We start from the raw sequence: 25,240 nt of genomic DNA, 5'->3' as shown, positions 1-25,240 counted from the left end.
TATTCTCCGAACATATTTTCCTAATCCGACATCTCCTGCTGAAAAGTCCCTCCGCACATGGGATGTGAAGAGCTGTCTTAAGTTTTATCTCCAGCAAACTAAGACTTTTCGCAGATCTGATCAATCCTTACTTTCCTATGGACCTGGGCGTCTGAGTTCCTCAGTGAAAAAGGCAATGATAGCTAGATGGATATCTGCAACTATTCATTGCTGCCACTCTGCAGCAGGGAAACCCCTAAAAAGGTGACCTAGGGTGCATTCAACGAAAGCAGTTTCAACCTCTGCGGCTATGTTTGCTGGGGTGTTGCTGGATCAGATATGCTGTGCTGCTACTTGGAAGAGTACCTACTCCTTCGCGAAGCGCTATTGCCTTTAGGCTCCCCATAAGACAGATGCGGCCGTGGGCTAAGCAGTTCTCCGTCACCTTTTCCAGTAAAGGTGAGCCTCTTGGTAATGTAGAATTTTATTTTTCTATTATTATTGTTGTAGGAAGTTGGCTCTGTATGTGCTATTTCAAAGTAAGGAATAGCATGCACAGAGTCCAAGGGTTCCCCTTAGAGGTAAAATAGTGGTAAAAGGAGATAATACTAATGCTCTATTTTGTGGTAGTGTGGTCGAGCAGTAGGCTTATCCAAGGAGTAGTGTTAAGCATTTGTTGTACATACGCCTAGACAATAAATGAGGTACACACACTCAGAGACAAATCCAGCCAATAGGTTTTGTTATAGAAAAATATATTTTCTTAGTTTATTTTAAGAACCACAGGTTCAAATTTAACATGTAATATCTTGTTTGAAAGGTATTGCAGGTAAGTACATTAGGAACTTTGAATCATTTCAATTGCATGTATACTTATCAAGTTATTCATAAATAGCTATTTTAAAAGTGGACACTTAGTGCAATTTTCACAGTTCCTGGGGGAGGTATGTTTTTGTTAGTTTTACCAGGTAAGTAAGACACTTAAAGGGTTCAGTTCTTGGTCCAAGGTAGCCCACCGTTGGGGGTTCAGAGCAACCCCAAAGTTACCACACCAGCAGCTCAGGGCCGGTCAGGTGCAGAGTTCAAAGTGGTGCCCAAAACGCATAGGCTCCAATGGAGAGAAGGGGGTGCCCCGGTTCCAGTCTGCCAGCAGGTAAGTACCCGCGTCTTCGGAGGGCAGACCAGGGGGGTTTTGTAGGGCACCGGGGGGGACACAAGCCCACACAGAAATTTCACCCTCAGCGGCGCGGGGGCGGCCGGGTGCAGTGTTAGAACAAGCGTCGGGTTCGCAATGGAAGTCAATGAGAGATCAAGGGATCTCTTCAGCGCTGCAGGCAGGCAAGGGGGGGCTTCCTCGGGGAAACCTCCACTTGGGCAAGGGAGAGGGACTCCTGGGGGTCACTTCTGCAGTGAAAGTCCGGTCCTTCAGGTCCTGGGGGCTGCGGGTGCAGGGTCTTTTCCAGGTGTCGGGACTTAGGTTTCAGAGAGTCGCGGTCAGGGGAAGCCTCGGGATTCCCTCTGCAGGCGGCGCTGTGGGGGCTCAGGGGGGACAGGTTTTGGTACTCACAGTCGTAGAGTAGTCCGGGGGTCCTCCCTGAGGTGTTGGTCCTCCACCAGCCGAGTCGGGGTCGCCGGGTGCAGTGTTGCAAGTCTCACGCTTCTTGCGGGGAGATTGCAGGGTTCTTTAAAGCTGCTTCTTTGGATAAAGTTGCAGTCTTTTTGGAGCAGGTCCGCTGTCCTCGGGAGTTTCTTGTCGTCGTCGAAGCAGGGCGGTCCTCAGAGGATTCAGAGGTCGCTGGTCCCTTTGGAAGGCGTCGCTGGAGCAGAGTTCTTTGGAAGGCAGGAGACAGGCCGGTGAGTTTCTGGAGCCAAGGCAGTTGTTGTCTTCTGGTCTTCCTCTGCAGGGGTTTTCAGCTAGGCAGTCCTTCTTGTTGTTGTTGCAGGAATCTAGTTTCTAGGTTCAGGGAGAGCCCTTAAATACTAAATTTAAGGGCGTGTTTAGGTCTGGGGGGTTAGTAGCCAATGGCTACTAGCCCTGAGGGTGAGTACACCCTCTTTGTGCCTCCTCCCAAGGGGAGGGGTTCACATCCCTAATCCTATTGGGGGAATCCTCCATCTGCAAGATGGAGGATTTCTAAAAGTTTGAGTCACTTCAGCTCAGGACACCTTAGGGGCTGTCCTGACTGGTCAGTGACTCCTCCTTGTTGTTTTCTTTGTTTCCTCCAGCCTTGCCGCCAAAAGTGGGGGCCGTGGCCGGAGGGGGCGGGCAACTCCGCTAAGCTGGAGTGCCCTGCTGTGCTGTGACAAAGGGGTGAGCCTTTGAGGCTCACCGCCAGGTGTTACAGCTCCTGCCTGGGGGAGGTGTTAGCATCTCCACCCAGTGCAGGCTTTGTTACTGGCCTCAGAGTGACAAAGGCACTCTCCGCATGGGGCCAGCAACATGTCTCGGTTGTGGCAGGCTGCTGGAACCAGTCAGCCTACACTGAACAATTGGGTAAAATACAGGGGGCATCTCTAAGATGCTCTCTGTGTGCATTTTTTAATACATCCAACACTGGCATCAGTGTGGGTTTATTATTCTGAGAAGTTTGATACCAAACTTCCCAGTATTCAGTGTAGCCATTATGGAGCTGTGGAGTTCGTTTTTGACAGACTCCCAGCCCATATACTCTTATGGCTACCCTGCACTTACAATGTCTAAGGTTTTGCTTAGACACTGTAGGGGCATAGTGCTCATGCACATATGCCCTCACCTGTGGTATAGTGCACCCTGCCTTAGGGCTGTAAGGCCTACTAGAGGGGTGACTTAGCTATGCCACAGGCAGTGTGAGGTTGGCATGGCACCCTGAGGGGAGTGCCATGTCGACTTAGTCATTTTCTTCCCACCAGCACACACAAGCTGGCAAGCAGTGTGTCTGTGCTGAGTGAGGGGTCCCTAGGGTGGCATAAGACATGCTGCAGCCCTTAGAGACCTTCCCTGGCATCAGGGCCCTTGGTACCAGGGGTACCAGTTACAAGGGACTTACCTAGGTGCCAGGGTTGTGCCAGTTGTGGAATCAATGGTACATTTTAGGTGAAAGAACACTGGTGCTGGGGCCTGGTTAGCAGGGTCCCAGCACACTTCTCAGTCAAGTCAGCATCAGTATCAGGCAAAAAGTGGGGGGTAACTGCAACAGGGAGCCATTTCTTTACAATTGTTCTTTTATATCTCTTGTTCTTGTATTAAATTGATTTTTTTCTCTTCAAGTTCGACGTCTATGCTTTTGCCATAGTCTTGATATAATTTGTATGCTTACTAACCTCTTTGTTTAAAAAAAAAAAAAACAAGAGAGAGAAGAGAGTTGATATGTATAAGTATATCAGGAGAGAGACAGAGCGGTAAAACGCATTGTTTTTTTAATTCCCTCCACCCATGTTAATGTTATGATACTGCTTGTTACTCTGATTCAGGCATGTGAATCTATAAAAGATCCAATACTGGATAAGAAATTAGTTACTTACCTGTAACAGCAGTTATCCAGTATTGGTATCTTTCATAGATTCACATGCGACCCACCCTCCTCCCCTTAGAGGCTCCCTTTTACTTACTCAGGTTATATTCTTCACTTTCACACTGAAAATCTGAGGAAGGGAGCTTATCTTGGCGAGTGTTCTAGAGGGTGTTATTGGCTGAGAGTCAAGTTTGGTCCATCTTATATAATGACATGGACAATCTGCCAAATTTGGGCCTGTTTTGCATTACAAACTCTATGGTCAGTTTGGTTATTGCTGTTTACTGATTTTTAGGGTACAGTGGGACTCCCACGTCGACGACAGGAGCGATTCAAGCATGTGAATCTATGAAAGATACCAATACTGGATAACTGTAGTTACAGGTAAGTAACCAATTTCTTAGGCAGGTCTGGTGGTGCCGGTACTCTAGGCAGCTGAAGGAAAGACCTCTGAAAGCATGTTGTGTCCCTGTAGATCAAACAGGATGTCAGCCAGCTGAGCCTTAGAGCCACTTGTGGGTATCCTGCGTTTAAGGCAAACAGGTCCAGTCTTCCTTCTTCAGACTACAGAACAGTTCTTCTGAAACATTCACTGATCCCAGAGTGCTCTGATGAGAGGTTCTGTAGGTGCCACCCAGTGCCAGCCTTCATGTCGGGGCAATCCTTTACCTACTCCCAGACTGGTTCTGGTCAATTCTTCACATTCCTCTGGGTTTGGCCCGCGGTACCATTTCCTTTGTATGTACTACGGGCAGGATCCTTTGAAGTGCAACCAGGGCAGAGTGGAAATCCTTCTCAGCCACCCATTCAGGAAGTCCCACTTCCGCAATGCCCAGGCCCCTTTTGTTCTCATGTCTGGAAGGAATACACAGCACACCACATGACACCCATTCATAGTCATGTGACACTGGTAGAAAGACCGATTTTTACGACTAAAGAGGATTTTAAATTACAATTTAAATGAGTGGAAGAAGTGCATATCTGTTCCCAAACCGAAGGTATCTGGTATTCCAGTTTTACACTATGGGAGAAATAACCTTGCTACAGTGAAAACTGACTTTAGGGTTTTTTCACTGTCAGGACATTTAAAACTTGAACACACTTCCTACTTTGTAAATACCATGCACCCTGACCTATGAGCATTTAGGGCATACGTTAGGGGGAGACTTGTAAATATTAAAAGTGAATGTTTATGCATGGCAAAATGTGTAGTTCATCAGGTCGAAATGGCAGTTTAAAACTGCATTAAAGGCTGCATAGGTGGACCTGAGACATGGGTGACACAGTGAGTGTGCAGCCGGCGTGTAGCATTTAATATACAGGCCCTGGGTACATGTACTACCATTTACTAGGAACTTATAAGTAAATTAAATCTTCCATTTAGGTGCATACCAATTTTACCATGTTTAAGGGAGAGAGCTCACGCCCTCTACCACTCATTAGCAGGGTTGATGTGCACAGAGTTCTAAACCTAACAAAAACAAGTTCAGCAAAAATAGAGGATTGAAGGCATATAGTCTAAGGAAATACCATGCCAAGGTTGTCAGGACTAACACCAAGCATTACTGTTAGGATGAGCAAGACTTGGGTCAGTAGCTATTTGGACAAGCAGCCATCTATAGATTTTTGGAGTAAGGTAAAGGACGGCTCCTCAGCCCTCCTGCTTCATAACTTCTTTAGTCCTGGTTTTGTAAAGGAATATGGAGGTGCCAGTATCTGTTACAAGAACAAGATAATTTGCTTTGTGAATGTTCTTTCTGATGGAAGAGACGGCACCTGCAGATTCCTTACTGTACCCTCTGGTCCCTGCTGAGGATGATTTGAAATTATTTTCCAATTTTTGTTTGGCTCTTCACCCTGTGTCTTTAGCCTCTGGTGGGGTGGGGATTGGGGTTTAGAATAGTTAGGAAGGAACTGTAGTCATTTGTTCTTTTGGGTCCTATTAGATACTCCAGTTGGCTGTCAAGCAGACATGAAACTCAATGGACTATGTCAGCTGATGGCAGTGACTTGGTACAGCTGTAGTAAATTTCCGAATTCAAGCTTACATCTAGGAACGACTTCAGTTAAGAAACCTGCAGGAACTATCATATCCATCAGAAAGAACATTACCAAAGATTCTTCAAACTTCAGTAAATGCACAGTTTACACATGCAAAGTTTGTGTTGGTATAATTTGTTTAAAAACAAAAACCATTCTTTTTTTACTAATTGTATTGTACTAAAGCAATGTTTCTATATTTTGGTACATCTAGAAATGTGCCAGGAGAAAATCAGTCTGCCAGTACCATCATAATTGTGCATGGGAATCCTTTGCTAAAAAGGTGATTAAATATAAATGAAAATAGTAATAAAATCCAATCAAATGGCTTGCCGCAGGGTGTGTAATACCTTAGTACTTACAGGAATAAATTGTTGCAAACCTTTCTTATTAGAAAGTTCTGGTATCCTTGAAGTAAGAAGTACTTTTTGTGTCTTTTATTTACAGGAAATAGGGACAGGGGGTACCTGTCAGTGGAAGATATGTGGGATTAACCCCACAACAACACTTGGTTTATATTTTGAGGTTGTGAATCAGGTAATGCATGTTTCTTGCTTTCTTTTTTCGTTCATACTTTTTTCTGATTTGTCTTGTTTGCTATAATGCCGCAGGTGACTTGTGGAGATCTATAAATTATGTCAATTGAGGGTTTACAGTGTTTCTAGGGCATTCAGTTATCTGTACATTTTGACGGATATGCAGATTTGCTATCATGGTTGGATAAACTACATAATTTGCACAAAGTGAACCATACTTTTCCGTTTGGAAAATGTCAGTAGGAAAAGTGCTTTAGGCCAGGTTTTACTTGATGGTTCCATAAGCATACCACTTTGCCTTGCTGTACTCAGCTGCTTTAAGTGACTAGACTTAAGCGTCAAGAGTTTGACTCATAACGAGTTTCAGATTAGAATTTCTAAAAAACCGACTTGGAGCAAAGTGACCAATATTTGTGTACATGTGTAATATCAATTATTTCAAATTCATGTCAATTTCCATGAAACATTCATAACATAACATACTCACAGGTGTATGATATTCATGTGCAGTAACGTCTCACATGCAACCAAGACTGTATGTGTCTGCCCCTGGGACAAATTTGTGGCAATCATGTGCCTCCAAGAATGGCGATTCCCATTTTGCACCACTTTCACAAGTTTTTTTGTTCATACTTTTTTTTTAAACACTTTATTGGTTTTTTAAACAGGAAGGAAAAGAAACAACATGACACATAAGACTGGCTTCCTCCTTGTCACATGCTGAAAAATATTGGACTCATGAGGGAGAGGGAACAATTTTGACAGTCAATAACATATGTGTAACATAGGTATACACAGGGGGGAGGGAGCCTGGGGTGGGGGAGGGGGAGGGAAGGTATGTTTTCCCCCACTAGCTCCCAATGCAGAGGTCACTTAAGAGTGCACCATGACAACAATTCTGCATCTGCCTGACACTGCAGCACAGTCAGTTGCATTTTAGTTGTTCATACTTTAACTGGCGCAGCAAGGCTGTGCTTTGGGCACTGTTAAAAGTTACATGTCAGCTATTTCTGCTTTCATGTTGTTACTGAACCAGCCTTCTTTGTTCAAGTCACCCGTTTTCTAAAGGGACTGTAACTCTTTCCATGACCATTTATCTTACCCCAGTGGAACCTCAATCTGGTCTTGACATTTCTAATGTGTGTGCCCTTCGAGCTTCTACACAACTGTCACCTTCATTTACTTAACTTCAAAACAGCTTTTCTGATAGCCATAACATCAGCCTAGAGGGTCACTGAACTGCAAGCAATTTTTGTACACCCTTCCTACACAACATTCTATCCAGACAAACCGGAACTGAGAACCCAAGCCTCCTATTTCCTGAAAGGGGTGACAGCTTTTCATGTGGGTCAGCATATCACCTTACTTGCCTTCTTTGCCCTATCTGATCCTTCCAAAGAGGAGGAGAAACTCTAGTAATTGGACCCAAAAAGCCTTCTTCATTGATTGTACCAGACCGTTCCCGTGGATGATCAGTTCTTCATTGGGTACATTAGGGCGAAGAAAGGAAAAGCTATGTAATAACGGACAATCTCACAATGAATAGTGCTCTGCATTAAAATGAGCAATGTATTGTCCAGGAAGCAACTCCCTGAGGGCTTATGCTCATTCCACCAGAGCCAATGCTGCAACCACTGGGTCAGGCAGCAACGAAGGTGTCTCTGCACTCTTTCTCCAGACATTACTGTCTGAACTTTTCCCGTTTGGTCTTAAAGGACTTCCTGCTTGCATACCTACCCCTGGAGATGTAATGCTTGAGTAGCTTTTCTAAGGTAGGGAATCTGTGACTAGAAGTCTATCAGATAAAAAAGTTACTTACCTTCTGTAGCGCCTTATCTGGTGGAGACTCTATCTAGTTGCAGATTCCATACCGACCCTTCCATCCTCCCCGCTCTGCGAACAGATTTCTCCACATAGCACTAGCAGACAGGAACAGGTCTTAACCAGGTGCACATAAGTCAGGGCTTCATTAAATGGAAGCAAGGATTCTGATGAAGTTTGTCCGGGCTGCAAAGTTTTTGTCAAGATGTTAGTTTTGACTTTCATAGTTAGCAGTTCCAAAGCAAAGTAATGGTTACAGCCACGTCTGAATGAACAGGGGCCAGGCACGTCGATACCGTTTCAGGATGCGACCGCAGTCACAGGCAAGATTAGTCAGCTACTAGTACAGGAACAGGTCTGGTTTGATAGTCGTCCCGTTCGTCAGAATGGAACCTGAGGGAGGTTCAGTAGGGCACAGTCGATGGTAACCTGACTAGCGGCTTCTGATCACTCGTTCCCAAACGTACATTAAAGGGAGCGGAAAGTGTGACAAAAACTTCCAACATGCTCTCTTGAAAAGCCTCAATCCATTATGACATCACCAGCGGACCTAGAAATTCAGGAAGCATCAGGATCAGTTGCAGGAATGGCTCCTCTGCTGGGCACCAATAGCAAGACTGCTAAGCACCCTGACGTCCTCTTGACTACTTAAGTTAAGAGTGGCGGGACTGGGATGAATCCTGCTAGGCCTTATTATGATTTAGGTTCGTCTTCCCAGAAGACTTAGACCACAGTGATGACCTGTTACGGAATGAGTCCACACCCTTGACTTCAAGAGGAACAAGTCCTCCAAGACTTCTTTTGGTATTCTGTAATTTTCAACTTTCATTCATGGTCCCTTATCGCCTTTGGGTACATAAGAGCATACTAGTCGCAAAACCCAAATGCCAGAGGCGCACCTTGTGGGGATCTGTCACAGACATTTGCTAACAGTCCTTCCAAGGCTTAAACCCTATAGTTTTAGGAGGCACACAATTCCCTTGAATACTGGAAAAAAAGGATTTTATCAGAAACAACTTGTCAATTGACGAGGAAAATGTTGGGACTGAGCTCCATATCCATGTATGAAGATGTGTATGAGGAAATGGGATGTATTATATGGTATAGTTGTGTAACCTCACTGTAATACACTTATCAAACCCCTTAGGACCCTTAGGCTTTGTTTGTCAAGACCTCAGATCCAATCTGAGTATCTTTAGCACTGAGCAGCAAGGCTTACACAGAGGAACAAGAGTAAAGCATTTAAGCAGCACCAAAACAAATGAATAAGAGGTTGGCATGAAACTAAACACCAGTTTATAAAAATAGGCTATATTTTATAAGAATTTAGACACCACAACAAAATAGATCCACCTGAGTGTTCCGTGTATACGGATTTTACAAGGAATAATACATCAAACCATTTTCACTCAACCGCAAACAAGCCTTGGCAAATTCAACAAATTTGATACTTGCCCGAGTTGTCTTTGAAAAAGGCTCTAAGTGTCAATATGGTCCCGTAGAAGTACATGGGGCAGCCAAATCCAGCGGGAGTTAGTCGATGGCACGAGCAAGGTCCTTAGAAACAGTTACCTCTACAGAAGAAGCCGTGTTCAAGCAGTTTCAGGCACTTTGTCCATGTTGCAATGTATTCCTATTGAGTGATCCTGATGCGAGGGATGAAGGATGCTAAAGATGCTCCAAGGATGCAGCATGGTCAATGGGGGGCCTTTCTGTAGAGAGTCCTTGGTGCACAAGGATGGTGAGGGGGTCTTGGCTGCAGGGTCAATGTCCCGCAAGGTCCTCTCCAGTCTGTTCGAAGTCCAGTCACCACCACTGGTCTGCGAATCGCCAAAGTCCAGTCACCACTGGACTACCAATTGTCTAGTGTCACGGTCACAGGCTAATCCTTCCAGTGTCGATAACTCCCCTTCTGAGGGTCCCAGCCACTCTCAAGCAGCTCAACAAACTCGGGTACAACTCTGTGCTTTCGGTCAAGGTCCTTGGAGTTGCATGGTGACAGTAGTAGTGGCTTGTAGACTTTAGGCTACTGACTTGCCCCAGCAGGCTTCTTCACTAGTTGTGTCCTTTTGCTGCGAATAGGAGGCCAATCGGCTGGCCCTTGGAGTCTCTTGGCTTGACTGGGCTCTGGAGACAGCTCCCCTTTGTGCAGGACATGGCAGGTATAATCCCTCTCATTACTAGCCACCAGGTGCAGCAGGTCTAGTCTTCGACGGTGCATCCTCTCTTTGCTGGTCCTTCAGTGCAGCAGGGCAGTCCTTCTTCAAAGTCCACTGAGATCTGTGTCCTGTGTGCCAGGGGTGTCCTATTTATTTTCAGAAAATGCCCATAGGGTGGTATGCGGGTGGTAGCCACTAGGCTACCTGGTCCCCTCCCTCCTGAAGACCTCTTCTTGGGAAGTGTGGTATCTGCTTATCCCAAGATGCACTATTCTGCCCACTCTTAACATGGCAAGACCCCTCTTTCGACACTCAGAGCTCCTTAGCCCACCACCAGAAGTGTGGCTACCAAGGAGCTACATGCCCCTGATGAAATCAGTATGACAACTGGCTTTTCCTCTCCTGTCCCCAGGGCCAGCATGTCTGCCTAAACAATAGAGCGCTTCTCTCCTAAGTACTACCCATTTCCCTTTCAAGGGCGGCTTCTACTTTCTCTTACCTTCTGAGCTTTCACCCTGTGTGTCTTACTGCAGGAGAGAGGCAACACATCTCTCCCATACAGGCCCCTATTGTGTTTTTTTTCTGGGAGTCATTAGCATGTCTCCCAAGGAAGGAAGAAAGCAGTCTGCAGGACAAACGTTTTGCATGTCAGTAAATGGCCACTGGAAACCTTAAGCAACTAAAGTGGCAACTTCTGATGTTGTCCTTTGCCCACTAATGACATAAAATTCGATTTAACCATCAAATCAGTTTTATTGTACTGATCCCTTTGAAACCAAACATTACCAACTACTTAGTAGTCCCATTCTAAAGTTAGAAGGGCTGGGGTGCAAGCCTGCAACTCTGTATTTACATTAAAAAGAGAGGCTTGGGCTTTGTCATTACTTTAAATGGCAAAGTTGAGTTAGTAGTTTTAAACTGCCCTTACGCTTGGCAGTGGTAGACTGGGAGCCACGTTCTACCTTGTTGAAATTGTTGGGGCACAATTAGTGCTGCAGTCCACGAGAGACACCTATACCTACAGGCCCTAGGTGCCCCTGTTACCATATATTGAGGACTTACATTCAAGTCGGGTTATGCCAACTGGGGATAAGCCAGTGAAACGTACACCATTTTAGGAGTCAGAGCACATGCTTGGAGTTCTCTTTAGCAGGCCTCAGGGAATTTCAGAGCCATTACACCAGTACCTAGTAGGCAAAGTGGGGGTTAAAACTGTAGAACGCCTGTTTCCCCACTATGTGGGGAAAAAAGCAACTGATGTCACTTCTGGGGTGGAGCAAAGTCTATGCAGAACCGCATAGCACCACCTACCAGCACACAGAAGCAACGCTGTTAAAACTTTCCAGATTCAGTCTGATGGCTTGGGATATTCTACAGGTGAGGAATCTAAGGTTGAAGAATCTGCAGTTAGACGTATCTATCAGAAAAAAAAAAATTAAAGAACCGGGATTGGTGAGGGTGCAATGGATGAGCAGGTGAAGTGTTGGTGAGGGGACAACAGAGGAAGCAATGAGTAATGGGTGAGGGAGCAATTGAGCGGCGCAAAGTCTCTTTTTGGAATGCAGAGAAGCCAGCAGCAAAAGGTGACTGCTAGCTCACAAACCCTATCCCCCTAGGCCCCATCCAAAAAAATAGATAATTAAAATAAAACATACACTTATTTTTGCAAGGACTGTGAGAGCAGGGGAGCAGCAACTGAGGAGCTGGTGGAGGGAGGTGAAGGGGAAGCAACAGAGGGGCGGGTATGTGAGGAGTTAAGCATCATACAACAGAGAAGAAGAAAACGCACGTTCTCTAGCAGAATGTTTGATGAAAAAAAAAAAAAGAAAATCGAATTGTGAGCACTGGAAGGGTAATCAATTCTAATCAATAGTAATGAGACTGTACTCTAGGGGGCAGACAAACACAGTAAGAGGAAGGCAAGCAGTTGAATAAGAAGCATGCAAATGAGAGTGACAACCAGGTAATGGGCAGGACCCAAGTCTCCTGTAAGTTTTCTGTACAGCCCACACAGTTCTATACAAAGACGGTTTAAAGCTGTCTGTATGTGTCACCTAAAATGTCTAATATACAAATGCATAAATTATGGAGGAATTTCAAAAGTAAATAGATGTGCAATATATGCCTAAAAGTGAAGGATATATGTACATAATGTAGTCAATGAACAAGCTACTTACATTCGGTAACACGCCATCTGAGACTATCTAGCCGCAGATTCCGTACCTTAGAATTATCCCCAGGCATCAGACTGAATCCGGAAACCTTTGGAGCAGTACCTCCGCACGCCGGTAGATGGTGTCATTCGGCTCTGCATCTGTGTTGTCCACACCAGATGTGACATGCCTATCTAGGCGCTACACAGAGGGCTGCCAGTTACTTTGTTTGCAACTTTTCCACTTGAGAAGCCATGAAGGTTCATGATGTACTGATGTGCAGCACTAAGGACCCCAGAGAATTGTGATTGAGAGACCTTGTAATGAGATTAGGGTAAGGCTGTGGTTGGGGGCTTCGGTGTCAGGCCTGCTGTGCCCTCTCAATTACGATTCAGGGGGATAGATCATCTACCATCACTCTTGATTTCTGGCAAGCATGTAAGAATTGCTCCAGGCAGCTGACTTTCTAAATCCTTCAGAGCCCTCACGGTGTGGAGGTTTTTGCTTTACAACTTCCCTTAACGTCTTTGACTCTCTTCTCCAGTCATTGATTATATTCCACAAGACAACTTAATGAGCTTTTAAGTGCACAGGTGGCATCTTATGGGTGTCTTTTGTATCAGCAAGCCAATCCCCCGCCTTTGCTACACATTCTACTACCTTTCTGATGCCCTGCCAAAGAAGGGAGCCTTTTAGCCCCACTTACCTTGGTTTGCCCTCCAGTGTGCCCCACGTGTCCTGGGCTGGCTGAAAAATGGTTGTGGTGGAGTGCGCACCCCCATTAGTTGCTTTAATTTCCCTTTAAGCTTGGGGTAGGGATTGTTGCATATACCATTGGCCGATTTCATGAATTTGTCAATTCAATTATTTTTCCCATGCTTGTAGTTGTGTGCAGGTTTATGTCTTGCCATGACATGCACGTCTTACTTTCGAAGACAAACAGGGACGAAGATTTTGGACACTGCAGTAAGGCAGTCAAAACATGTGGGGAAATGCCCCAAAATAAGGCACAGGTTCTCAGGTGAATTTGGGGGGCACTTATTCATCAGTTCACTCTCCCTTCATTCTGGGTCATGGCAGTGCCTATTCAGCACCCCTCCCTTGTTTTGTCCCGGAGAGTGAATTCATGTTAAGCCACTTGGGACGTGAACAGGGCTGCTTACTGTCCCTGCACTCACCACTATAGGGCAAATCTTTAGATGTGGCACATCAGTTGGGCACTACGTCCCCAGCAGTGGACTCCCCTCAACCCTGCAAGGAGTGGGACGTCACTCGCAATATTTCACCACCAGGTCACCGCAGAAATCACATATCCAAAGAGACAATACAAAAAACGCCCATCTAGGGAGGGGAGGATTTCCATGTTGAGCCTGCCAACAAAAGTGCAGGAGGGACTGGATGGGGCGGCTGGGCCACTACAATGAACTAGATTCAGAAAGTGTAGCAACCCAATGTCTCATAGGTACTACCAGTTACTTTCGCAAGCCTCAAAGTCTTGTGCACCTTTTCTCATTCAACCTACCCTCCAGGTCTCCCTGCAGCCATCTGGTGAGCCATGCAAGTCTGATTCTAACCCAGTGGCAATGACTTCTTACAGCAGTCTGCTTCTACTGGGGCAGCCACCATCTTTGGCGATCTCAGATAGTCTGTTTTAACTGCAACAGAAGGTCTCTTGGGCCTCCATGGCAGGCCTGTGGTGCCGACTGGATCCTCTGCATATCTCATGCTCAACTGGCACAAGCACCCCTTCATTTATTTTCTAGAAAGCAGGTGGCATCGGGGCCATCTGCAACCAGGGTTGCCCCCAACACTGTCAATCAGGATGTCAGAGAAGAACGCTGAGGCCTGGGAGGATATTCAGGGGCTCCTCAAACACCACACCTGTGCCTATTCACATACCATCTTCGTTGCCTCGCATCTAGGCCTACTCCCAGGGGACAGAGTCACTGCCAATTTGGCCTGAGCCGCAGCTGCCCTCCAGTAGTATGAATTGCCCCACTGGATCCAGGAGGCATCTGCTCTCCTCCCAATCCTTCCGACCAGTCTTTACCCCAGTCAGGCCATTCCACCACTTTGGGGTGTCAGCTGTTTGGGTGACTTATTCTGTGCAGTGTCCCCAGGCAGAGCAATGAGCAGCTGTGAGTGTAGGTGTTCTAGGGCTGTCGCTTCAGCAGGGCTTCAGGAATGTTGCTGCTCATTTTAAACTGGATTGCAACTCTCTTAAGGTACGGAAGGTGGAGGATTGTGGAAGAAATAGTATTCAGCTGAGGCAACCATTTTCTGTGGTCAGGACACACCAATTGGATTTCTCATGTGTCATCCTGTTTTGATTTTCAAAGAGTATAGCTCTGATTTCAGTTTGAGTTGTTGAGGAATTGAATTATTATCTATATCTGGAACCCCTGCCAACCTGATGTAAGAAGCCCATCATTAATTTTAAGTCAAGTGAAGTTTGGTGTCTGCTGACAATTGCTATTTTTCTATGATTTCATTAATGACTTGTATCTTAGTTGTGTTTTGATGTTGCTTTAGATCAGTTGCATTCGTTGATTGGATCCCAGTCAAATTATTTAACTTGTTAGTGTTAAAACTGCTGCATTCAACTTTGTAACTTATGATGTTCAGTATTAAAGTTATTATATATTTTCTGCAGAAGGTCCAGAATGCAAACTTTCAAGGTTGAGGACATGTGTGTGGGGTCTGATTCTCTTAACTATTCTCTGCACGCAAGTCACAAGTGAAAAATATACTGATTCACTCAGTTTTTATGTGATCTGTTAGTATTGTGGGTTTTTTTCCCTGACCAATTTTTAACGGCTAGTTAATGCATGGTGGTGATCCATACATTTCCCTAGGTGTGTGCTCGTAACTGATTCTAACTACACATTAAAAACTTTAAAGGTGATCGTGGAGCAGTTGCATATCATCCAGTCTAACCCAACTTGTCTTGGGCCTTTAGGCACTTATGCCGGACTGAAAATAACATTTTTCAAGTCAGAAGACGTCCCAACTGGCCTTTCGGTGCAGTCTATAATTCCTCTCACCTTGGGACTGTTCTCCTCTCTTGACTCCGGCCTCTACCATTTTTTAGAGGACACCAGCATCTTCCGATTTACACCAGGCATACCCACCTCTCCACATCGGATTTTCCAGTGACACATATAGTGATTGTAGTATCCTTCTCATTTGCACTGTGGTATGATGGGCGCAAGTTTATTTAGTATCTATGGCTTGCCAGCACCAGTCATCCTTGTTTCGGGTGGAAGTGGCACATCCAGGCGTGTTTCCCTTTTGGGAGGCAATCCTTCCAAACCTGGGGTCCCTACTAAAAATATGAATAACAAGCATTTGCAATACAATGGGTCTCGTATTTGCTTGAGTTAGAGCTAGTGATGTTGTAAATTCATGACTGGACTTTTCTTGCCACATAAAGTTGTCAACCCTGCCTCATAATTTGGTCTTTTCCTGCCACATAATTCTAGTGTCCCTGCATATAACTAAAGCACTTCCATTTACCTTCTTCCTCTGTCTGCAACCAAAAATGAAAATGTTGCCATTTAGCATCCTAATTTAAATCTGCCATGCTAATTCCACTAGAATACCACTTTCACCACCCCACCATCAGAGTTGCTAGCTGGCTAACACAATTCCCATAAGAAGACAGCCACAGAGGAGTAATGAGAGAAATAAACTAGAAGGGTCACCCAAACATATAGAGAGTGCTCAAACAGTCATAGTGTAATAAGGATGTTAAGCTGGTTGAATCATGGTCATAATTGCAATAAGGAGAGATTAATAAAACATATAGTATTAACATATAAACCCAGTAAAAACCTTTATCAGAAACAGATGTTTGGCATCAGACTGTAATGCTCAGAACAGCCCCTAAAGGGCACAATGAAAATAGCATTTGTAAGAAACATGGTCATTTTAGCATATAGTTAGCCCCTATTAGGCATAACCACATGAAAATAAATGACTGAAAGTATTGCAATGTAACCATATATTTAGCCCGTAGAGGGCATAATGCATTACACGTTTTCAGGGCTAGCAGGCTTACTGCAATGAAATTGCAAACAAGACCCTTAAAACACAAACTACTCTCAGCTGTAAAACAAAAGTTCCAGCCATGAGAGAGGTTAAAAAGACACTCCATGGAGGGAAGGGTTATTTTTACGGGTCTACCCACTAACCTAGTGTGGGGACGCAGAGATGATCTAGACAGAAAGAGCAGGTTGTGGATGCCCTGCAGTGCATTATGGATCGACCAAGTGTATCAAATATTGTAGTATGTTGGCAGTAATGCTGAAACAACCCCTAGAGGACACCACAATAAAAATATCATTTATAAGAAACACAGTCCTGTAACCATATAATTACCCCCTACCTGGCATAACCACATGAAAATAAAATGGCACAAAGTAATATAGTGCAACCATATATTTAGCCCCTAGACTGCATAGTGCCTTACATATTTTCAGGCCTAGCAGGCCTATTGCAATACTAAGGCCCTTAGAACAGAAACTACTCCAAGCTGTAAAACAAAAGTTCCAGCCATAAAAGAGCTTAAAAAGGGAATGAATGGTGGGAGAGATTATTATTTTGGGGACTCAACTAACCTAGTGTGGGAACCTGTGGATGACCTAAACAGAAAGAGTGCTGCATTCTGAACATTTTGGTGGTGGTTCCATTATACTAGGACTTAAGTCTGTGTTGTGTGCAAAAATGTTTTGGAAAAAAATGCTTGCAAAGCATTATGGGGCCACTTTTCCTGAGAGCGTTGAATATTGTAGTATCGTCTCTCCCACTGTGCCGGGACAGTCGTTGCGGATTTCTGTGTATTTTAGTAAAGCACTTATCAATTATGTGTTTTTAGGAATGCTATGGAGCATGAAGGGGAGAGCCGAAAGAAATGACTCTGATTAGGTAACAATGTGACCAGTGCTTCAATGTCGCTGATGGATTTGGCCCTTTGAGGGCCCTGGCTGCCATGGAGCACGGAGGGGAGAGATAAAAGAAACAAGCATTTTCAATGCAACGGGTCTCACATTTGCTCGAGTTAGAGCTATTAGCATTGTAAAGAAAAAAAACGCAGCTCGATCACACTGTGTGGAAAAAAAACAGATAAAGTAGTCTGGCCACCATGCTGAAAACATCGAGCGTCGTATGTTTTTAGTAGTTTACCGGTGCTGTGTAGGTGGGCTAAACATCGGAAAAGGCATGACGTATGCATGCCTTTCACAAATGAAAACAAGCAGGATTTAAAAGGTAAGCCCACAAACCAATGTAAGTGACTGACGTGACATGGGCGTGGTTGGAAGCCCAAAGAGAGATTACAGAATGAGACGGAGCGCTTTGTACTCGCCCATAAAAAATAGGTCACCCACGCTGAAGTATATGCAGTCATGCAATTATCCATGAAACAGGGTCAGTCTGCAAGGCGTTAACAAAACCGCCCTAAGGCGGGACACATGTAAAGGAAATACCAATCACATCAAGCGATTTTTAAAGTGCAAGCCCACGAACGAGTGAAAGTGATGGGCGTGTTAAAAGCCCACAATACTTACAACAGGTCAAATCGCTTGGCAGTCGACCTAAAAGGGGCTATGGAGCTCTGTGTTTAAAGGACCTGTGTTGCCAGACTGTGAAGTCAAACCAATCAAACATTCAGGTTTTTGTGAATGTGAGTCAGTGTAGATCATTCCGACTTGTGGCGTTTTATATCGTTAAGAACTCTTAAGAACAGTAAAAGGTTTCTCCATGTGTAAAAAACATTAACAGTAATAGTGAGCTTTTGCATTGGCCTCTTAAGAGATGGGTATGCGGTGGTGGGCTAGCCATATCAGATTAAAAATGGACAGTTGGTTGGCAAAATATGAGACTGTTAACTTATTTTACACTGTTCATTTAGAGGTTGAGGCTTTGTATTATGCAAGTGCAACTTAAGTAAATCCAGCCAGAACCCAAAAAGACTTGAAACGAATAATGAAGCGAATAATGATGACTAATAGTTACTTTTAGAAAAAAAAATGATAATTGTATAAAATGCAGATGTAGCTGGCTGTGTTAAATTTGGGAAGGTAAAACACTTTAGACAAGTCTGAGCTACATGATTGTATTGTGCACTAATGAAATGACAGACTCTCTGTTAGATTTGTGCAACCGGAATTAGGAGCATGCGTAACTCCAATGTTGAGGGCGCTACATTTCAATAACTTTAGTTTATTCCATTATTCCGATTTCTTGTGGAATGTGTGGAAAGTTGGAATATTAAAAAGTATTAACATGATAAATGAAGATGAATTCTGTTACATTTACTGCTTCGTCACATATAGATATTTTTATGTACTTAGCAACTTGAAAGATTTTAGTTTGTAATTATTTTTATCATTTCTGTTTTCACGATGTCAGAGCCACAATTCCCAGTAAAGTATATTCACTAAGCGAGGTTTCAAACAGTGGTAATATGGCACAATTAATTGCAACACAAAATCTCATAAATCAGTAAAGTATTTATCTTTCATTGTTGCTTTATGGGTATCTGGTCTTTGAGGCGTGTTCTGGCTGACCATCTACCATCCCCCAACTATACAACTGTAAGGGGTGATTTGTTTAGTTGAACGTAATTCGTAATAAGACGTCAATTTTCATTTCGAGAGAACATTAGTCACTACTCACCGCCACACATTTATTAATCATTTTTGTTTTGTGGAGACCCTTTTTTACTTCACATACTTTCCACATGGAAGACCCACTTTTTGGAAGTTGTGAATTTTAGACAATCAGGTGCTATGTAACGTTCATGAAGTAAATCTTGGGCTTTATTGTGAAACTTGTGATAACCTTTGAAAGAACAATTTGTAATCAAAATTCAGGTTCCCTTACTTAAATTATCAAGAAATTACCTAAAATTAGATGCACGCATTGTAGAGTTCCCCAAAAGGTTTACACTTCAAAAATAAACCAGTATCACTTTTTCTTCTGTGTCATAAGCAACCCCCAAACAAACAGCTCTTTCGTTTATTTCTGTACTCCTAAGTAACATTCACTCACTAGTTCTGGAGACTCAGGTTAGTCATTTTCAGCGAAACTGCATTTGAGTGTGAGCTCTAAAAGGAGATCGAGAGATTAAAAAAGTAACATAAATGTTTTTTTTTTTTCTAGCGGACACAAAACCCGCAATAAATCTCATTAAGGAACTGTACAATTGGCTCAGTTGCGCTATGATTATTCAGTCCTTTGATAAATCTTTCGCTACTAAAGCAGGAGTGAAAGGGGTCAGAAGATGGTCTCCTGTCAAAGATACAGATTCTTTTGGCAGTTGTCTGCAGACTTCAACCAACAACACTACTCTGTTCTTCTGACATGCAGTGTCTTCACTGCACATTTTTAATAATTACTGCAAAGTATTCCTTGCTTAGCGACTAAAAACCACCTTCTGACGATTTGGACAGATGAAGTGGCTGATCATTTTCACAGGTCTAGCCATACCGCCTCATCAGGAAACTGTTTCTCCTTCAGACCTATTTATTTATTTATCGAGGATAATGGCATCCTAAGAGCTTTAAGGAATGCTACAATCAATGAGGCATCCTCTGGCCACATAGTAGCAACCAACATGCATGCACCCTCCCCAACTCTCAATCCTCCTCAAACTCATCTGTCGTTTAGAGACTATACCTAAAGCTGGATTCAGGCCAAACTGTTAGTCAGTGAGAACAAAAATTATATATTTTAGTTTATTGTTCACCCCTTACGATAGTCATGGAGGTGCTAAATCTACAATCTTTCTCTTCTTTTTCAGTCCCAGGAGTCCCTCTGGGTGATGTAGAACTTCAAAATGTTAATTACCATTGCGTTATCTTTCGCTGCCTAGAGAAGGTGAAGGCATCTAATCCACGGTAGTACTAAGGCATTCCAATCTCATCACCACTAACAAATCCTATCCTGAGCTGGTTTACTCAAAAAATTGCTGACTGACTTCCTGTTTCTCTGACTTCCCTTTTGCTGTAGATTGCAAAGTCATACGATTCCTTTTTATGTCCTTACCAACCTTCAATGGGTAATGGGTACACTGTTTGATCTGGAATTCTTGATCCATCGGCTAAAATAAATAATACATCCTACTTAGACATTGCATTTAATGTTTTTATTAATGAATATTAAAATGCCTTTTGGCTAACCCTTCCCCACCAAAAAGCTCCATCCTTCCCTTGTATGTTGCTCCCATTCCTTTACCTGACTGTTGTGTGTCTTGCTACCCATTTCTTCAGCCCACTGCTTCCTTCACCATTACTTGCATCTTCCCTCTCTTCAATCCCATTCCATTATTCCTGCTGTTTCTTACCCTCCCTCAAGGGGTGTGGCATTCCTATAACCCGACACCCAGGACATATTATTTGGGGTTAAGGACAACATGTTTCAAAGTTTATTGTGTCAAGTAGACCTAACCCCCGTTTGGCTGCCAGTTTACAGGGAAGGGAAGTATCTGCAGTTGAGGTAATATTTGCTAATTTGCAGTACAGAATATAAATTGTTTTGTTTCATTTCGTTTGGAAATCTTTTTATTCTGGTCACAATAAAACAATCAGTTTCCTTAGGTTCCGACATTCTGCGAAGCTATGGCATAACATACAGAGCTGCCTACTTTGGGACTGGGGAACTGGGTTTGCGTCTCTGCGCCGGCTCTACAAAATACATGCCAATCGTAACAAATAAAGTTAAACTGGTAACAAATGTTATTACACAATGGGTTTACATTAAACTTTGAATGCATATGAAACCTGTGTGTGCTGCCCTGCTAAAATAAAAGCCATCACGCTACAACTGTACATGCCAAAAAGCACCAAAAGAACACAAGCCGAGGCAGAAACAAATAAACAGTTCCCAAAAACAACACATAACAATTCAAAGCGTAAGGAAACTGTACTTGGACGGTGCTCCTCAGCCAAAAACGGAAGTGATGTATAAGCTGCGCGAACCAATTAGGAGGCAGCAAAGAAGAGTAACACTACAGTCAACCTGTGATAAGCAGCAAGTGGGATCTAAGTCCTTCAACTGAATACAGCAGGTCTTGCAGACAGTGCATGCGCGCTGCTTAGGCTAGACCTAAAAAGAGTACACACATGTTTGAAAAGCTTAACGATATGTATATTGCCCACAGAATCTTGTAAGCAAGATTGATTGTTCTTTGCTTTCAAAATAATATGTCAGAAAAAAAATGCAAGTAGTCAAAAAAAAATTTGTTAGATTACTGTCAACCTTTAGGTACTGTTGCTTTGAAGCAACTTCAGTAAAATGTGTTGATGCCTGCTAGCATTTCCAACAAATATTCATATAGGAGTATCACACGATTTTGGGAAACATGAAAATAAACAAGTACTGGCAAAGCCAACCAATCCAACAATAGTTGTCAATCTTGGTTTTGTCAATGCGTGTCTTGTTTTGACATGGCTTTTGCAACACTTTATTGTTATGGGAGCTGCCAGGCCCTCACTATTGTAACAAACATTGGCAAAAAATGTTTTTTGGTCTCAAAAAGCACACATTGCCACACTAGTTCCTGGCACTGAAAAAAACTACTTTGTGTGCCAATTTGCTCCTTGTGCAAGAGGAGAATGCTATCACTCACAGTAAAGCCAGCTGATTGATAGATAGATAGATAGATAGATAGATAGATAGATAGATAGATAGATAGATAGATAGATAGAATTTTAATAAAAACAAAATATCTTGGTTAACGCCAGACCTAATCAGGGGCACAATTTTTAAAGAAACTCACAAAAGTGCACCCATGTTATCTGTCTTTGAATGGCTTTCATTAATTCACAAGAATTTACAGATGTAGACCAGGAAATCGTACTCCTAGAAAATATTTGTGGACTGTATTTTAGCATGAGCACATATAGACATGTAGATTTGCTCATGTGAAAACCTATTGAGCGTTTACAAGTTCAATTCCCCTCTAACCACATTTTTTGCGAACCCTGGAAGAACATCTACTTCTTCCCTTGTCAGGAGTAAGCTTTCAGCCATTCTCAGTATGGGAAACTATTAGACAAGAGCTGGAGAGAATCCTTAAAACATGCAACTTAGTAAGTTTTCACAGACACAAAGCCATTCATGCCCTAGAACTATTGCTTACTGCTTCCTCCAGCCCCAGTATGTAGATCTGCGGAAGTGTGGCAAAATAAGGAAACTGCTATGGTAGGGCTTGAAATTGCTAGGATTCAAGCCTTACTAAAGTATTAACCCTGGCGTAATCAGAGAGGCTATTATCAGAGCTCTCACATAATGAGATTGCTGCCATAATTTGTTGCCGCACTACATGGCACCAAGGGGACAAGTAGATGTTTTTACAAGACAAGTCGATTTAAGAAGCAATCTGTCCCATGGACGAGTAAATACGTTATTAAATTCCACACTGCTGTCCATCACTACCGTATCCGTACTGTTCTACCCCCTGCCATTGCTCTATGCTGCTTAATCAAAGAGTTGCCTGCCTCTGAGCTTTCTATATGAATCAATAGGCCTAACCCAAATCTAGACCTAGGATATCATCAGAAACTAAAGCCCCTTCCACTCTGCAGTGACTAAGAACCTCTGCATGAGAGCAATTTGCTGGCGTAGTGGATGTAAGCACACTTTATCTGCAGAGAAATGGTTAAAAAGCGCTAAGAAAGACATTTTTAGTGAAGTATCCTTAACTCCGAGGCCACAGTAACGCTACACAGTTCCTTGTAAGTGCCTCGTGAGATATGCTTATCTTTACTCTAACATTGTTATATTTTATGGTATTTACCACGTTTTTGGACAGATGGTGTAGGTGAAGGCATACATGATGGCCCTATGTCATTTAAGTCATAATTACTGTGACTCATCTGGCTGTTGTTGGAGATGGCAGAAATGAAAAAAGTCTTTTAATATAAATTTTAGTTGTTCATTTTGATTATAGAACTTTCTCGTGTTTTTTTTGTTTTTTTTGTTTTACAACCGTGTTTTACAATACAGCTTGTGCATATTTTGATATTTTTTCACAAATAAAGAAACAGGACTTAAGAACTTCAGAAACTGTCTATTCACCACCTAAAATAGAATCTTGTGAATAGGTGCTCGACCAAATCTGAGATTTTGAGACAGGGTGACCAAGTATTGTTGCCAGGGGACTGGACCTGACCGTATAAACCTATACACCCTATAGACTGTCTAAACCTACGGTTACTTGCTACACATGCCATAGAGGTTTTACCCTTCCCCCATTACTACTAATTCACTTAACCATCCACCCTCCTATTCAGCCTCCATTCAAGAGCACAGTCACAAACCTATGTGTGCACTGATTCAGGATCATTTCTTTTCCCCCATGTAGTCTGAAGAACTGAACTCCGGTCTTGTACCAAACTCTCAAAAATAGTTTCTTCTTTCAAGTGCATTTACGTACAGAATTAATTGTTCTCATTTCTGCATGCCTACTAATTCCCCATGTTACTTGAATTTGTAGCGAGATTCCTGTGTCAAACTTGGCCCCTACTCTGCCAATCTGCATTGGAAATTTATTTTGCCTGATTAAGTAAAGATACATTTAAAGTCGGCAGATTGACATATGCTCTATTCCAGAAAGTGAACTTGCTGTGTCACATTTCTCCTTGATTAACTGTACAGTAACCCCACATGATGCTGTATAACTAGTCCAGATGAATCCATCCACACAGTGGAGCAGTTATGCCTCTGATTAAAGTCCACTGGCTTGTAATTTAACGGAACTGGTCGACGTTCTCTTTCGTTCCATGGTGAGCCAAACTTTGAAATGTTCCCCACCATCTGCCCTTCTTGTTACTTTCTGGAAAATAATAAAGGCCTTTCTGCCATAGAGCATTGAGTGTCAATTTGCATTATGACTGTGTAATGTAATCTCACCTTGTGACAAGGCTATGGTCCGTGCTCCATGTTAAACGCTGTGGACAGCAAATAACAGACACACAAGGGTATCTTTGTTGTTCCTTCAGATATTTCATGTTTTGAATAATTGTATGTGGCTCCCCTGGTAGGAAGTTATTTGTGCTGTGTGGGTGAGTCCATGTACGTTCTCCAAGTATACCTCATCAAGGAGTGATGTTCGTGCAGAATCTTCTTCATAACCTGAATGCGTTTAGCTTGGCTTGACCCCAAGCTTGTTTCATCTTTGAAGGAGCAAAGTACAAATACTTATTTTACGAGTCGAGTGCTTTGCAACCTTTGGTGCTCTATTGTGACAGCATTACACTTGTCAGTCTATTTACATTTGCAGCATGGATTGTTTCTGTGAGGACACTTAAATATTAATGTCTTGGTTTACTGGAGAGCTCCTCAGGACTTAAATTTGCAGTGTGTTCCGCATTTATTTCTTGTACCTTCATGTGTGAGCAGCAGTCTGGCTTGTGCTCCCGGGAAGACTGAGGCGAGATCTCAGGCTTAAACCTGTCTCTCTTGTCGAAGGGGTTGGATTTGCTTCCAGATGTGCAGATGCCTGTTTGAATTTCTTCCATGTTTCTTGCATTGCCTTCCTGTACTTTCTAAGAAAGAAAAAAAGAAGAATTTAGACAGAACAATACTTCATGCTCTACTGCTGAATGTACCAAAGTGATGATCATTTGTGCCCTTTTCTGTAAATGGATAGTAATGTGCTGAAAGTATATCTCACACACACCACAAAGTTGATCCCATCAGTTTGCAGAACACATTCAATGACCCCCTCCATCCTGAGTTAGCTGCAGCTGGTTTGCTTTTTGTGTAGTATTAAATACAAAGAAAACAGTCTATGAAAATGCGTGTCACTAGTATTTGTGGATTATTGTTTAAATGGAGCACAAATGCTCGCCCAAATGTATCGTGGAAGAGATGCATACAAGAGATTGCTGTCTAGGCTTTGGATCAATATAATAAGTATAGCCCACACAAGTTAGTGAAGGTCTCTCCCTACCCCAAGTCTGGCAGAAAAATATCTTCCAAAATAATTCGTTTTACACAGTCGGTCCCCTGGAACTTTAAAGAACTGTTTGCAGAATACCTTATTTACTGAACTA

The 25,240-nt window shown here is 43.1% G+C and overlaps 1 protein-coding gene and 1 long non-coding RNA gene across 2 annotated transcripts in view; one reads left to right on the top strand and one right to left on the bottom strand.

Moving 5' to 3' along the window:
• The window catches only part of SEC23A (SEC23 homolog A, COPII coat complex component), a 754,311-nt gene that overhangs the window by 342,828 nt on the left and 386,243 nt on the right, over positions 1-25,240 (top strand). Inside the window, exon 12 of the mRNA XM_069208610.1 lies at positions 5,958-6,047. Within this exon, the coding sequence (XP_069064711.1) occupies positions 5,958-6,047 (90 nt within the window). The remainder of the gene's footprint in view (positions 1-5,957; positions 6,048-25,240) is intronic.
• LOC138260279 (uncharacterized) overlaps positions 23,168-25,240 on the bottom strand; it is a 54,407-nt gene continuing 52,334 nt past the window's right edge. The window contains exon 4 of the long non-coding RNA XR_011198836.1: positions 23,168-24,730. This is a non-coding gene — a long non-coding RNA (uncharacterized lncRNA). The remainder of the gene's footprint in view (positions 24,731-25,240) is intronic.

Source organism: Pleurodeles waltl, chromosome 9, assembly GCF_031143425.1.
Source record: "Pleurodeles waltl isolate 20211129_DDA chromosome 9, aPleWal1.hap1.20221129, whole genome shotgun sequence".
Classification (NCBI taxonomy): Eukaryota; Metazoa; Chordata; class Amphibia; order Caudata; family Salamandridae; genus Pleurodeles; species Pleurodeles waltl.
Note: the sequence above shows the minus strand (reverse complement) of the source record. Positions and strands in the feature narration are given on the sequence as shown.